We start from the raw sequence: 14,381 nt of genomic DNA on the forward strand, positions 1-14,381 counted from the left end.
ACAGACTCATTTTCCACACATATACAAGCAAATGATTCTTCATGTCTTTCCCAAGCTTTAATTCTGATTTACTGCTAATTTGATTTTGTTGTCCCCTGGTTAAGAGGCTTGTGGCATTGTCAGCGCTCACTCTCTTGGACTGTAGGACAAATGGTGGTTAGAAGAGACTAATAAGTTTTCTGATCTCAGAATACATTCAACATGTGGAAGATTTTCTTTAGAACCAAAGTCCATAAGATGGAAAAATTTAAATGTCAAACTCTAGGCATAAATCACTACCACAGATTTTGATCTACATTCCTTTCACTTTATGAAAGAAAGAAAGAGAAGGAAGGAACCAAAGAAAGAAGGAAGGAGAGAGAAAGGGAGGAAAAAGAAAAAAGAAAAAAAAAGGGAGAAAGCAGACATGGACCGAATTTCAAACAAGAAAATGTCTCACTTGGAAACTTTTCAGGAGAGAAAGGTAGATTTGTTCTATTTCCACTAAAAACTGCAGTAAGCAAGAGACCACTGAAACCAGTGATGATGATGAGGAGCCCAAGAAGTAGCTTTATGGGGGTGGTATTGACAAACGTAAAGGCTCACTGATAAAATTAAGGAAAAAATGCTGCTTGTAAAGAAGAAAACATTTACCTTCAATCTCCTTTCCTATGATTGCTTTGTCAGTGACTTTCTCCCAACTAATTTAAAGGCAATACGGTATCTAAAATTTCCTGATAATATATGAAGGCAGACAAGTTATAAAGTCCTAACTCTTTCCATGACTATTTCAAAAGTCTTTCCACTCATCCTTAGTTTACATATTTTTCCTTCCACCCAGGTAACATAAACCTTTGCCCATAAACCCCCCCTAAGGAATCAGAGGTACTAGAAACTCCTTCAAAAACACTTGCTGATTTGAAACTACATCCAAAAGACCATAAAATTGTGCATACCCTTTGATGCAGCAATATCACTACTAGGTCTATATCCCAAAAAGATCATAAAAAAGGGAAAAGGACCCACATGTACAAAAATATTTTAGCAACTCTTTTTGTGGTGTCAAGAATTGGAAGTTGAGGGGGTGTCCATCAATTGGGGAATGGTTGAAAAAGTTGTGATATATAAATGTAATGGAATGCTATTTTTCAATAAGAAATGATGAGCAGGCTGATTTCAGAAAAGCTTGGAAAGGCTTACGTGAACTGATGCTGAGGGAAGTAAGCGGAACCAGGAGAACATTGTACACAATAATAGCAACATTGTGTGATAACCAACTTTGACAGACTTAGCTCTTCTTAGCAATGCAACGATCTAAGACAATTCTAATGGACTCATGGTGGAAAATGCCATCCACATCCAGAGAAATAACTATGGGAGTCTGAAGGCAGATCAAAGTATACTATTTTCTCTTTTTCTTTCTCATGGTTTTCCCCTTTTGCTCTGATTCTTCTTTCACAACATGACTAATGTGGAAATATATTTAATATGATGGTACAGGTATAGCCTTTATCAAACTGCATGCCATCTTGGGGAGGGGACAGGGGAGCGAGAAAAAAATTTTGGAACTCAAAATCTTGTAAAAGTGAATGTTGAAAACTATCTTTGCATGTAAGTGGAAAAAATAAAATTCTATTAAGCATAGGGAAAAAATAAAATACAAACCAATTTTTTAAAAATACAAAAAATAGCACTTGCTGGTATTAAAAAGAGGGCTAATAAGATAAAATGCCTTATACAGAGCAAAAAACAAGCAAGCCCTGCAGGCTTTATGAGGGATTAAGATTGGGCTAAAACTAAATTTCACTGACTCCTAGTATAAGAACCCAGCATTCTCTAGACGAAGGCCACTAACTGAAGAATATCACTGCATGTTTCAAATCTAGACAGGGAACAAAAACACAGGCACTTCTGGCAGCAGCCAGAACAGTACTAGAAGTTTTAAAATCTCATACAATACTGTGTTATAATTGATTTTGAGTAATATACCAGAGATTCACCTAAAGCTGACTAGCATAGCATAAAAAGACTATACCTAACTTCCATAATAGAAAGTTATGCCTACTGACATGTAGTACAGTATATAGTGGACTTCATCCAAGAAAGTTCCAAAGATGGCAGCAGGATGCAATATATTATGATGAGGCTTAATGTACTTTACATTAGTTTAGTGAAAAGAAGTTGGAAAGTCAAACCCTAGTGCATTGCTATATATTCAAGCATGCTAATATGCAGACATTCAAATAAAATGAATATATTTGCTATGATTTGACATGTTGACTCAAAAAATTCAGAATTCAGCTATTAAAACCTGTAAGACTTTCTTGGGCTGGTGGCGAGGGGATGGGGAAATGGGAGAGAAGATGCAATTTTCTTCTACTATTATGCAAAACAGATCATGTCAGAAATCTAACCACTAAACTAGCATTACACTGATTCCAAGAGTTTGGCCTCAGCCTAAGAGAAAACTTCCAGGTAAGCGAAGGTAGATCTGTTGGCCTGGAATTGTTATTGTTTTTTCTACAAAGGTCTGAGCCCCACATCCAAATGACATCAGTTATCCTTATTTTTTTAGAATAGGAAATCTTTCTAAGCATTTGTCTAGATGTCATTATTTCCATCATCTTCAGCAGGACTGACAGATAAGTGAGAAGTGTGACTCAAATAGCCCAATAATGTAGCAAAGAGAAATGGAATTCAAGATCTGTGGAGAGGTGAAAGGGAAAAGACTAGGGTTCTCAGTGGGCTCCCCTCTTACATCCTCCAGGCCAACACTGAGACTTCACTTTCTCTGTGAAGCAAATAAAGTAATATTTGTTGTATTCATGTGAAACACAATTCATGAATGAAGAAAAAAGAAAAACCTTTCATGTTTGCTTCTAATGATGCAAAACCAGTAAGGAAAGTGACAGGAATAAGGTCTTGACCTGTAGTTGCACAGAGACAGTGAAGTCCCAGATAAAGGAACTCCTTCTATAAATGCAATTTCTGCAACAGAGCATTTTAGAACTGCCTAGAATATCTGGAGGCAAAATTATCCAGGGTCCACAGCCAGTAAGAGGCAGTGGTAGGACTCAAACTCAGGTCTTTCTGACTGAGGTCAGCTCTCTATCTACTAAAATACACTATGTGCAGAGTTACAGAAATGTCTCCTAACTCCCAATTTTTGTGTATTTTGCATCTCAGTGGAGGTAATATAAATATTATATCTTTATGAAGGAAATAAAAAATTCTCCCAATTTTTCCATATTTCAATTCCTGTGAGACTGTTAATGATCATCTTCTAAAGCCTAGAGCTCTCTGATTATTGGGGAGAGGAGTAAGATTCCAGGGTATTTAGATTCTCTGAGATAAAACTAGGGATCCTGATGAAGGCAATATCATAAAAATTCTCTTTCTTCTAAAAAACTAACCAAAATAATTAATCCACTGCTTCCTTATCAGTTGTTTTATACACATATTTAAGGGAAGCATCTGTGAATTTCTACTTAACAATTCTCAAATGCAGATTTATTTCACAGGAAAATTAAAAAATATATATTAAAATGGAGATAAGGTACTTCTTAATCCTATTCTTACCATTCATAGGTCAGGGGAATCATCCACATTAGTGACTCACACAAGAGCAGATATAGGTCTCCAAAAGGCCAATCCCAGAGAAAGCATAATCAATAAGGAGGTCAGCACACAGTGGCTATTAGAGCCAGGTGATATTGAACACCTCCTTCTGCCTTCACTGTGTACAGTCTTGGTGCAGCTGCTACCAAAGCCAGCCTGTTTCCTTAGAGCACTGCTTGGAGGTACTTACCATGAAGGTGTAAATACATCTGTCTTTTGACATTTGTAGAACTACTAGCCTCCCGTACGATTTAGAGTGAGACAGATGGTCCTTGTCCCATCTAAACGTTACACTGCAACTCCTTTTAGGGATATGCATTTCCAGAAATGAGAGGGCAGATGTTAAATACGTTAAGCACATGCTTTGCCCCTTGGAGGTTTATGTTAAGGCTTTTGTCTCAATTTAGATGTGCCCAGCTTCTTGGATTCCAGGCAATTCTTAGAAATCACAGCTTTGTTAATATAGCTCTTCACATAAACTAAGTCTGTCATGAGTTCAACGGTCTTGAATTTCCCCGGGGGATTTGTCAGCTGACCAGAAGCCCTATTGATGTATTTCATAAGTCTACAGGTGAGTTATCTGTGGATTCTCTTGCTAGAAGTGTTGGGTTAAGTACTTTGTACATAATATACAAGAATCAACTACAAAGGGAACTTGCATGGAAGCACACTTAAATCCAGCAAGTGAGAATTCACAGACAAAAGAATAACAGTGGAGAAAGTCTTCTATATTCATTCACAGTATTGAAAACAGACTCCTAGAAAACAATTTGAGCCTATCATCCAGCTACATCATCAAATGACTTTAATATGTACATCACATTTCATAATAAATAAGTCGCTAAGTGAAACTTATAAAAACAAATTAACCACTGTTAATTGTTAATTGTCAGGCCTTGTAGACCTAACCATGATGGAAATTTTAAAAGTAAAATAGATAAAAGTTTTAGAAATCAAGATGTTAGAAAAGAGTAAGCAAAATAAGATGGTAATCTGAAACTTCGATTAGTTCTTCAATTTTTAAAAATATACTTGATATATACCTACTTTGCCAATGAAAATTAATACATACATCATTTTGACCCTGAAGTCACTTTTCTTTATAATACTTAATAGCAATCAACATGAAAAGATCTAACCATGAGGTAGAAAGGGCAGAATCAAATGTTCCTGCTTCACATCACAAAACAGTGGTTTGAACATAGGCAATTTGTCTTCAATATCTAGAATAATCAGTTTGAGGCTTTCAAGACCATAATGCCATTAAAAAAAAACTTTGACACTTAAGTTTACTGTGGATTTGGTTCAAATCTATACATTATACTGGAATAAAAAAGAAAAAACTGAGAGACACAGAGCTCATCTTCTGTAAAAAGGGAGTTCAGGGGGAATATGAGAAACCAATTATTGCCAAGACCCCAGAGCATGAAATGGGGCCTATTATATTGTACAAGAAGTTCTCCAAAAATAAAAAGAATCTTGAAAATACAAAACATTCTCTCTGGTGCTAAATGGTTACATAGAATTCTACAAACTGCATACAGAAAACTTCAGAAAACTGCTTCAGTAAAATGACAATAAAAGAAGTGATGACAACTATTTATAACCAACTAGGTCCTCTCTAGTTCCAAAACACTATAACTTTGTTTCTAATGAACAATGCTGATAGTACCATAAGTTTGACAGTACTAGAATGGGCACCAAGGTATTATCATCATCAAAGAGTTCTTGTACTGAAATGGTATCTGTGTGTGGGAGATGAAGGGGGAGGGACAGAGAAAGAAGAGAAAAGAGGTAAGGTGGAAAGAGGGAGGGAGGGACAAATAATAGAAGGCACAGTAATCCACAGTCCACAGTGCTCTAATACTTAGCTTAATGTTACTAAGGACATGTATTATTAGAAAAAGAGATGGGTCCATTCCCTAGCAATTCAATCCAGTACAATTCAATTTACATCTATGCACTGCTTGCTATGGACAAGATCAAACAGCTGAAGTGGCACACTCGTAACCAAGAAGGAAAGGTCTCCAGTACCTGGCAAAGAGTTTCTTTCCTTTTTTTTTTATTTTTTTATTTGTTTTTTTTTTTAAGTTAATTTATTTATTTTTAGTTTGCAACATTAGCTTCCACAAGTTTTTAAGTTTCTCCCCCTTCCTTCCCTCCCCAAGATGGCACACAATCTGATATTGGCTCTACATATACATTCCTATTAAACATATTTTCACATTAGTCATGTTGTATAGAAGAAATAGAATGAATGGAAAAAACCATGAGAAAGAAAATAAAGCAAAACAAACAAAAAAAAGAAAATAGTCTGCTTTGCTCTGCATTCAGACTCTATAGTTCTTTCTCTGGATGTGGATGGCATTTTCCATCATGAGTCCTTTGGAAGTGTTTTAGGACCTCGCATTGCTGAGAAGGGCTAAGTCTATCAAAGTCAATTATCACACACTGTGGCTGTTACTGTGTGCAGTGTTCTCCTGGTTCTGCTCCTTTCACTCAGCATCAATTCATATAGCTCCTTCCAGGCCTCTCTGAAGTCCTCCTGTTCATCATTTCTTACAGCACAATAGTATTCCATTACATTCATATACCAACTTGTTCAGCCATTCCTCAATTGATGGGCATCCCCTCAATTTCTAGTTCTTGGCCACCACAAAGAGAGCTGCTATAAATATTTTTGTACATGTGGGTCCTTTCCCCATTTTTATGATCTCTTTGGGACACAGCCCTAGAAGTGGTATTGCTGGGTCAAAGGCTATGTACATTTTTGTAGCCCTTTGGGCATAGCTCCAAATTGTTCTCCAGAATGGTTGGAGCAGCTCACAGCTTCACCACCAATGAATTAGTGTTCCAACTTTCCCACATCTTTCTCCAACATTTATCATTTTCCTGTTTTGTCATGTTAGCCAATCTGATAGGTGTGATGTGGTACCTCAGAGTTGTTTTGATTTGCATCTCTCTGATCAATAGTAATTTAGAGCATTTTTTCTGGTAAAGAGTTTCTAAGGAAGATTAATAGAAAACCTACCAGGAAACTAAAATATGGAGGAATGAATTGACTTGCCCAGGGTCACACAAATGGCAGACACATGATGGGACTGTCTGACTCCCAAGAACACCATTCTGTCCTGCAAACAGGAAGGAGGGTCCAGCTGAATTAAAAAGCATGAATTTATAGTAGACTGGATGAGCATGAGAAAGGCAAGAGAAAAGGCAGGTGGTAAAAGGGAACTTGGGCTGAGGCTGAGAAGTAAGGGAGTCTAAGGTGCCATCTTTTAGCAAAAGGGCAGTGGAAAGAAGAATGGCTTTGGCATCAGTCTCTTAGTTTTTATTTAATATAAGCTCTGCCACCAACTAAAGATGTGACTTTGAGCAAATATTCCTGGAAGTCTTTCAGATCTCTTAGAAAAAGTGAGCATCTCTAAGTCTCAATTCACTCATTCGTAAATTGAAAGAGTTAGACTAGAAGCTCTCTGATATTCCTTTTCTAGCTAATTATATGAACCTATACATGGAGAGAGAGTGTGTTGGCATTGCAACCTGGTGCAAGGGATACATTTTTGTGTTGCTTGATCACTAAAAATGTAAAGGTATTTGTGACTTTTTGTTTGTTATTAAAATTTTGGATTCTGCTCCATTTTTCTCCTTCAGATCTGTAATCTAGGGATTGAATGTCTTATAGGGAATGACCACCCAACTCTCCTACAAGTAGAGTTTAGATAAAATATTTCTCTTACAAATTCTAAAGGTATGAGGGAACTATTCTTATTATAAATGAGAAAGAAACAGAGGAAGGGTTTAAGTGGCTATTCACACTGAAAACTGTATTTCTCCTGTCTACAAAATCACAAATGTAAAATGAATTAAGAAATATGAAGTCTAAATGATTTGTTGATAATACATCTCACTGATGTTATCTGCTGGCTAGATTTTTCTCTGAAACATGACAAATTTAATTTTATTTCTACTTATGATTGTTACATAGCTTTGAGGATGGCAGATCAACTACCTCTTGTACTCAGACTCTACTTGATCCAGGAGAAGTGGGCTAAGTTGAAATTTCTGTCCTTCTCTCACTGAGATATGGAGCTTAAAGTAGAGCCAGAAACTACCAGAATCTGCGCTTCAGAGTACAGGAGAGCTAAGTGAAACACGCTACCATCTAGTCATAAAACTATTAAGACATACTGACTAAAAGACTGGTTAATATGCATCTTTCCTTCCTGGCTAGCACAAAAGCAACTGGAGATGGAACATGAAGAAAGTGTTTTTTCCACCCTTACTCAAGTCAGACTCTTGGCAAATCAACTTCCTTCTAATACCTTCTGTTTCTTTTCCTCTGAAATGTGGATAATTCTAATTCCCATTTATACAGTGTTTTGCTCACAACAACCACTATGAAACAGGGAGCATACAGTTTAGAAATGGGAAAGCTATCTGATGTAGTGTATAGCTAATGAGTATCTGAAGTAGGATTTGAAACCAGGTCTTGTGACCCCACGTCCAACACTCTCTCCACTATACCATGTTCATTGTTAACAGCACTTTATACTTTCTACATGAGCCCTGTCAGATAGTGCAAGAACTACTGTTCAAATTATATAAAGCAAGAACCTAAAAATCAAAATTCATTACCATGACATGGATAATAAGTGCAGTGATAGTAAGTAAACTCAAACCTTTTAACTCTTGAGTTTAAAACTCTTTCTTCTATACCATGACATATTCTGACAACATTTGATAATGCCTATATTTCCAGGCTCACAGGAGCACTATGAGAATAAGTGAGACAATCTATATAAAATAGCATACAAAATGTAGCCTTAGTTTACCACTCTTCATACACTAAAAAAAAAAGGAGAAATAGTTATTTCCTGAAACTCAACATTCCATCTCCTGCTACCCTGCCTTTACCAAGCCATTCCATGCCAGGAATATGTCATCTCTCTTTGTCTCTTTCTCTACAAATCAGTCACAAAACAATACTTGTCTTCTATCAAGTCTCAGTTCATATGGAGCTCTCTCTATGAAATCAACCTTGTATATACCTTTTCTATATAAATGTTTTAATCTTGTCAGACATGTAAGCTTCTTGAAGACAGGAAAAGTTTTGTCTTTGTATACTCAGTGTCTTGCATATATCAGCGGCTTAATGCTGAATTGTTGAGTCATGTGAAAAACATACTGTAAATTATGAAGCTCCAGAATCTTTTCTAGATCATATTTATGACTTCATTGACAAATCCTAGCCAAAATCATGCAATGCCACCTGTTCTCCAGTTTCTAACTTGATCTGAAACCAAAGGAATGCTCCTACATCCCTGATATTTCATTATGAAGGACTTCAACATCTCTTTCCCATTTCTCAGGAGTAACTTAAAGAAGCCTATTCATTGAATGGGTGTACCTCACTCAAAGTAAGATTGTAATAAGACCAAAGCCTGAAAGGGCTAGGGTCTCACATTGCCTCCTGGGCCATTTCCAGTCCTCCTGATGAATGTCATTCCACTGGACCCAGAAGGCTCAGGAGAAGAAGTTGGTGACATTGCACAGTCCTCCCTCACTCAAATCAAAGGCAACTGCAAGTCATGTCATCATCTTGATGTCATGGTCCTCTTTGAGAATGAAGGACAAACACAACAATAATAACCCATTTCTCAGGCCCAATACAACATTTCCTAGTGAACTCTGTGCCATACTTCATGCCCCATTTTCAACCTCTAAGTCTGAGAAAAATAGCCAAATCTAACACACTCTTCTTGATAAGGGTATCTTAATCGATCTCCTTATTACTCTATTTACTCCATTCAGCACTCTCACTTCTTTCTCCTAAACACTCTTTCTTTAACTACATTCCCATACATATGTATATATTACCCTATTAGAATACAAGGCACATTGGTACATTGTAAGTTGAGCTGTAAATTGGTACAAGCACTTTGGAAAGCAAATTGAAATTATGCCAAAAAATTACTAAAATGTCCATATCCTTTGACCCATAGATTCCATTACTGGGTTTATACCCCAAGGGAACCACTGATAAGAAAGTCTCCATATATACCTATACACATGTACATACATTTTAAATACTTACATATATACATATATATGTGTATATATATATATATATATACACATATATATATATATATATGAATCAGTGCTTCTCATAATAGCTAAGAACTGAAAACAAAGCAGATACCCATCGATTTGGGAATGGCTAAATAAAGTGCAGTACAAGAATGCAAAGGGATGTTACTGTGCTATAAGAAATGATGAACGTAATGAACACAGAGAACCATGGAAAGATCTACGTGAACTGATGCAGAGTGTAGTAAGTGCAGTCAGGAAAACAATATAAGCAATAACTACAACAATGCGAATGTAAAGAACAAACACACACACAATCAAAGTAGATGTTACAAAATTATGAAGAAGAAGCATGACTTGAAAGAAGAGATATGAGAGGATGCTCCGAATCCATTACATTGCAGATGTGGGAGCTCTTTATAAATACTGTATATTGCACATGTTTTTGGTCTTTTAAATGTATAACTCCCTTGTACTGATTTTTATCTCTTCTTTGTATTTTTTGTCTTTAATAAAATTCTGTTACATGAGATGACATTATAGAAGGACAGGAGGATAAATACTGAGGAAAATTATCATACTGTAAAAAACAAAAGACAAGAATTAAAATTTACTTAAAAAGATAATTTTGAAGACAGAGACTTTTTTAATAGTATTTGTATTGCTAGGGCTAAGTACCATGCCTGGTACATAACAAGTGCTTAATAAATACTGACTCATAAACAATGAGGAAATTATTTTTGTCCAGGCAGGTCTTAGAGACTGCAGTCTGCTGTCTCTGAAGGGTTAAGTGGCTTGTCTTCATTCAGTTAAGTGGGGCCCAATAAGTGCCAGAGGCAAGACTGGAATTCATGTCTTCCTGCCTCTGAAACCAGCTCTCTAGCCCTTATACCACACTGCTTCCCAGAGAAAGCTACGTGGCTCTATAAATATAAATCATAAAATATCTGCATCAGAAGGGAGACTAGATTGCTTAGCCCTCTCATTTTATAGATAAAGAAACCAAAGGCTAGAGGTATTGTGATGTTATATGACTAATAATGTATGGACAATTGGTGACAAAGCAGGATTAAGATAACTGAAGTTCCTAGTCCTCTACTAGGAGGACTTTCTCTACTCTGTTATACAGTGGTGCTTCTGCACCAAAATGAGAGCAAAGAAAATTCAAATAAATTAGCCAAAGGAACTTGGCAGGTCATGGCTAAACTTGAGTAGAACCTATTTACTAGGACATAAAGATTTACAGAAAATTAGAGCTAGAAGAGACCTTAGAGATCTTCTGTGTCAGGGATGATTAACCTTTTTCATGTCCTGAACCTCTCTGTTAGTTTGGGGAAACCTAAACACCCCTTCCCAGAATAATATCCTTAAATATATAAAATAAAATGACATAATTATAAAGAAAATCAATTATATTTAAATAAAAATATAATTAAATGTAATACATATTTATATATAAATAATATAAATACAATTAAATGCAATATATATTTATATTATTTATATAATAAAAATATTTTTATTTCATTAATATAATTTTATTAATTCCTAGGATTATAAAGGAAGATAAATTATAAAGAAATAGAGTTATCAACATATTTAACAAGGAAGTTCACAGACCCAGCATTAGGAACACTTGAGTAAGGCCACAAAGACTGTATTTTACAGAGAAGCAAACTCTGGAGCTGTATGTCTATTTTGCCTACGATATCACACTGCCTCAGTCAAGAGCATTAAAGGCAGTGCTTACACAAAGACTTCTCTCTCTAATACTGTTATTGGTCAAAATTGGATAAAGAACACATGTGGAGAATGCTCTACTGTGATGGCAAGAATATGCAAATTGAGGCAAAGACAAAAACACTAAGTCTAAGCTAACAGATCTGGTTTTATTAGCCAAAGTGAATTTTCATTGTTGTTTTTGTAAGGAGGTGAGGGGGAACGATAGGGAAGGAAGTTTGAAAGGAAGGAAGAGAAAGAAACTGTGTTTTAAAATTTGTACCTAATCAGTTGCTATTAAGTTTTATGCTGCTAGAAAAAAGAAATCAAAGCCACATTAACGAAAAGCATGTCTTGTTCTTATACTCTAGCTACTAAAAAACAGCATGATAAAGAGTATCAAGTGAGAGTGGTTTGCTTACCCTGTGCGTTTGGTGATGGTCCCCAGTGTCATTGGCTGTTTGATTTGTGCAAGAGGTCCCACTACCATCAAACTCGGGAGTGGGGAAAGCCTAGGGTTGCCAGGGTTGTTGTTGGTGAAATTGTTGTAGGAGTCTTGACTGTTTAGTTTTCCTGCAATAAGACAAAGAAATGACAGCATTAGCAAAGGATGTTCTCCCACCTCTGAAGATACGACTTTAAGTCTGCTGATCAGAAGCAAAAAGTGTTTTAGTTCAAATTTGAGTCCCAAATAATCTGCTAGACTCAAAGAATAAGATCTATTCTAATCCTGTTATTATAGAAGTGGAAAGATAAGATCTAGAGAAATAAAGTGACTTCTTTAAAGTTACACTGCTACTAATTAACAGATCCAGGACTGGTAGATTATAAGATCTTCTGCTTCCTGTTGCAGTGTTATTTCCAGCTCCAAGGAATAATTGGATCATTATCACTTTGGATAATTTGGATGCTAAACCCTCTGAGGTAACTAATGCATTTTCAGGATATGAGTAGAGATATAAAATGTCCAGAAATTCTGAAGCCAAGAATATTTTTTGGAAGACAAAACCAAAACATTAATTCAGACACCAGAAAGCCAAATCCATCACAGTAACAAAAATCTATGCACAATAACAATGCAAAGAACAACACCATCCCCAAGCCTTCCCCCTGCTAGGCTTCCCACAAACCAGCTCCATTAAACAAATAACAAGCAGGTCCTCTTAAATAAAATCACAAACAAGTTCTTTCACTCAATTTAGCCAGCAGCCTGCATCCTTCCTAGCTCTTACTCTCAAGACTAACTTCCTCTTAGCTCTGCTCTAGCTCTAACTCTTCCTTTAAAAAAAAAAAAAAAATTATTTATTTTTAATTTTCAACATTCATTTCCACAAGATTTTGAGTTCCAAATTTTCTCCCCATCTCTTCCCTCTCCCCACCCCAAAACACCATGCATTCTGATTATCCCTTCCTCCAATCTGCCCTCTCTTCTATCACACCCCTCCCTTCCCTTGTCCCCATCTTCTCTCTTTTTCTTGTAGGGCAAGATAGATTTCTATACCCATTACCTGTATTTCTTATTTCCCAGTTGCATGCAAAAACAGTTCTCAACATTCGTTCCTAAAACTTTGAGTTCCAATTTCTCTCTCTTCTCCCTCTCCACGCATCCCCACTGTGAAGGCAAGCAATTTAATACAGACTATACATGTGCAAAAGACTTCCATAATAGTCATGTTGTGAAAGACTAACTATATTTCTCTCCATCCTATCCTGTCCCTATCCTGTCCCCCATTTATTCTGTTCTCTTTTGTCCTTGTCCCTCCCCAAAAATGTTTACTTCTAATTACTCCCTCCTCCCATTTGCCCTCCCTTCTATCATCCCTCTCACAGCCCATTTATCCCCTTCTCCCCTACTTTCTTGTAGTGTATGATAGATTTTCATACCAAATTGAGTGTGCATGTTATTCCCTCCTTAAGCCACATATGATGAGAGTAAACTTCACTTTTTCCCTCTCACCTTCCCCCTTTTTCCCTCTGTTGAAAAAGCTTTTTTGCCTCTTTTATGAGAGATAATTTGCCTCATTCCATTTCTCCCTTTCTCCCAATATATTCCTCTCTCATCCCTTAATTTTATTTTTTTAGATATCATCCCTTCCTAAAGAAAGCATTTTTTTAAAATTGATATGTGACTGAAATTCAGGCAATTATTTTCTGAAATGACCCTACAAACTCTCATAACTTTAAATATGGATATATTAAACACACTAAATTTTTAAAAAATGACATAATACACAATAAAAACCCCATAATCTGTTGCTTATAAGATATATAAGAAGCAAAGAGGCACATAGAATAAAAAAGAGAGGCTCAAACATTTACTATGCACATAAGTTCCAAAAAGAGCAAGTTGGATTTATGCTAGCAGACAAATCAAACATAAAAATTCATACATTATACCAAGAGAAACAAGGAAATTACATTATGCTAAAAGGAACCATAAACAAGAAACTAATATTGATATTAAATCGACATATTCCAAATGCCATAGCATCTAAATTCATAACGAAAAAGCTGACTGAATTGCTAAAGGATATAAAGAGCAACACAACGATAACAGGAGACTTCAATGTTTCTGTCTCAAAGGTGGACAAATCTAACACAAAGATGAATTCAAGGAATTTAGAGTTAAAGACTTATGGTGACTTCTAAATGAAGCCACTAAAGAATATAGAATTTCTTATCGCTAGTTTTTTTTCTCTGCACTTTTTAAATGGGCCATGTTAGGATACAAAGAAATTTCAAATAAATGTAAAATGCCCAAAATACTCAGCATATTCTTTATAGATCATAATAAAATAAAAATAATCAATTCAGGGAGCACAAACAAAAAACATATACCTAATTGGAGACTACTTAAGGACTCCTAAATAGCAAGCAGACCAAAGAATAAATGATACTATTGGCAATTATGTGAAAGAGATAATAAAGAGACAAAACATCAAAATTTATCAGATAGAGCTAATGAAGAACAC

General features: G+C 35.9%; 1 protein-coding gene across 15 annotated transcripts in view; it reads right to left on the reverse strand.

The window, feature by feature from the left end:
* Positions 1–14,381, reverse strand: part of BCAS3 (BCAS3 microtubule associated cell migration factor) — an 803,928-nt gene that overhangs the window by 448,441 nt on the left and 341,106 nt on the right. For all 15 annotated transcript variants that reach the window (XM_072637728.1, XM_072637734.1, XM_072637735.1 and 12 more), the window contains one exon: positions 11,832–11,982. In XM_072637728.1, coding sequence (XP_072493829.1) covers positions 11,832–11,982 — 151 coding nt within the window. The remainder of the gene's footprint in view (positions 1–11,831; positions 11,983–14,381) is intronic.

This window comes from Notamacropus eugenii, chromosome 2 (assembly GCF_028372415.1).
Source record: "Notamacropus eugenii isolate mMacEug1 chromosome 2, mMacEug1.pri_v2, whole genome shotgun sequence".
Taxonomy (NCBI): domain Eukaryota; kingdom Metazoa; phylum Chordata; class Mammalia; order Diprotodontia; family Macropodidae; genus Notamacropus; species Notamacropus eugenii.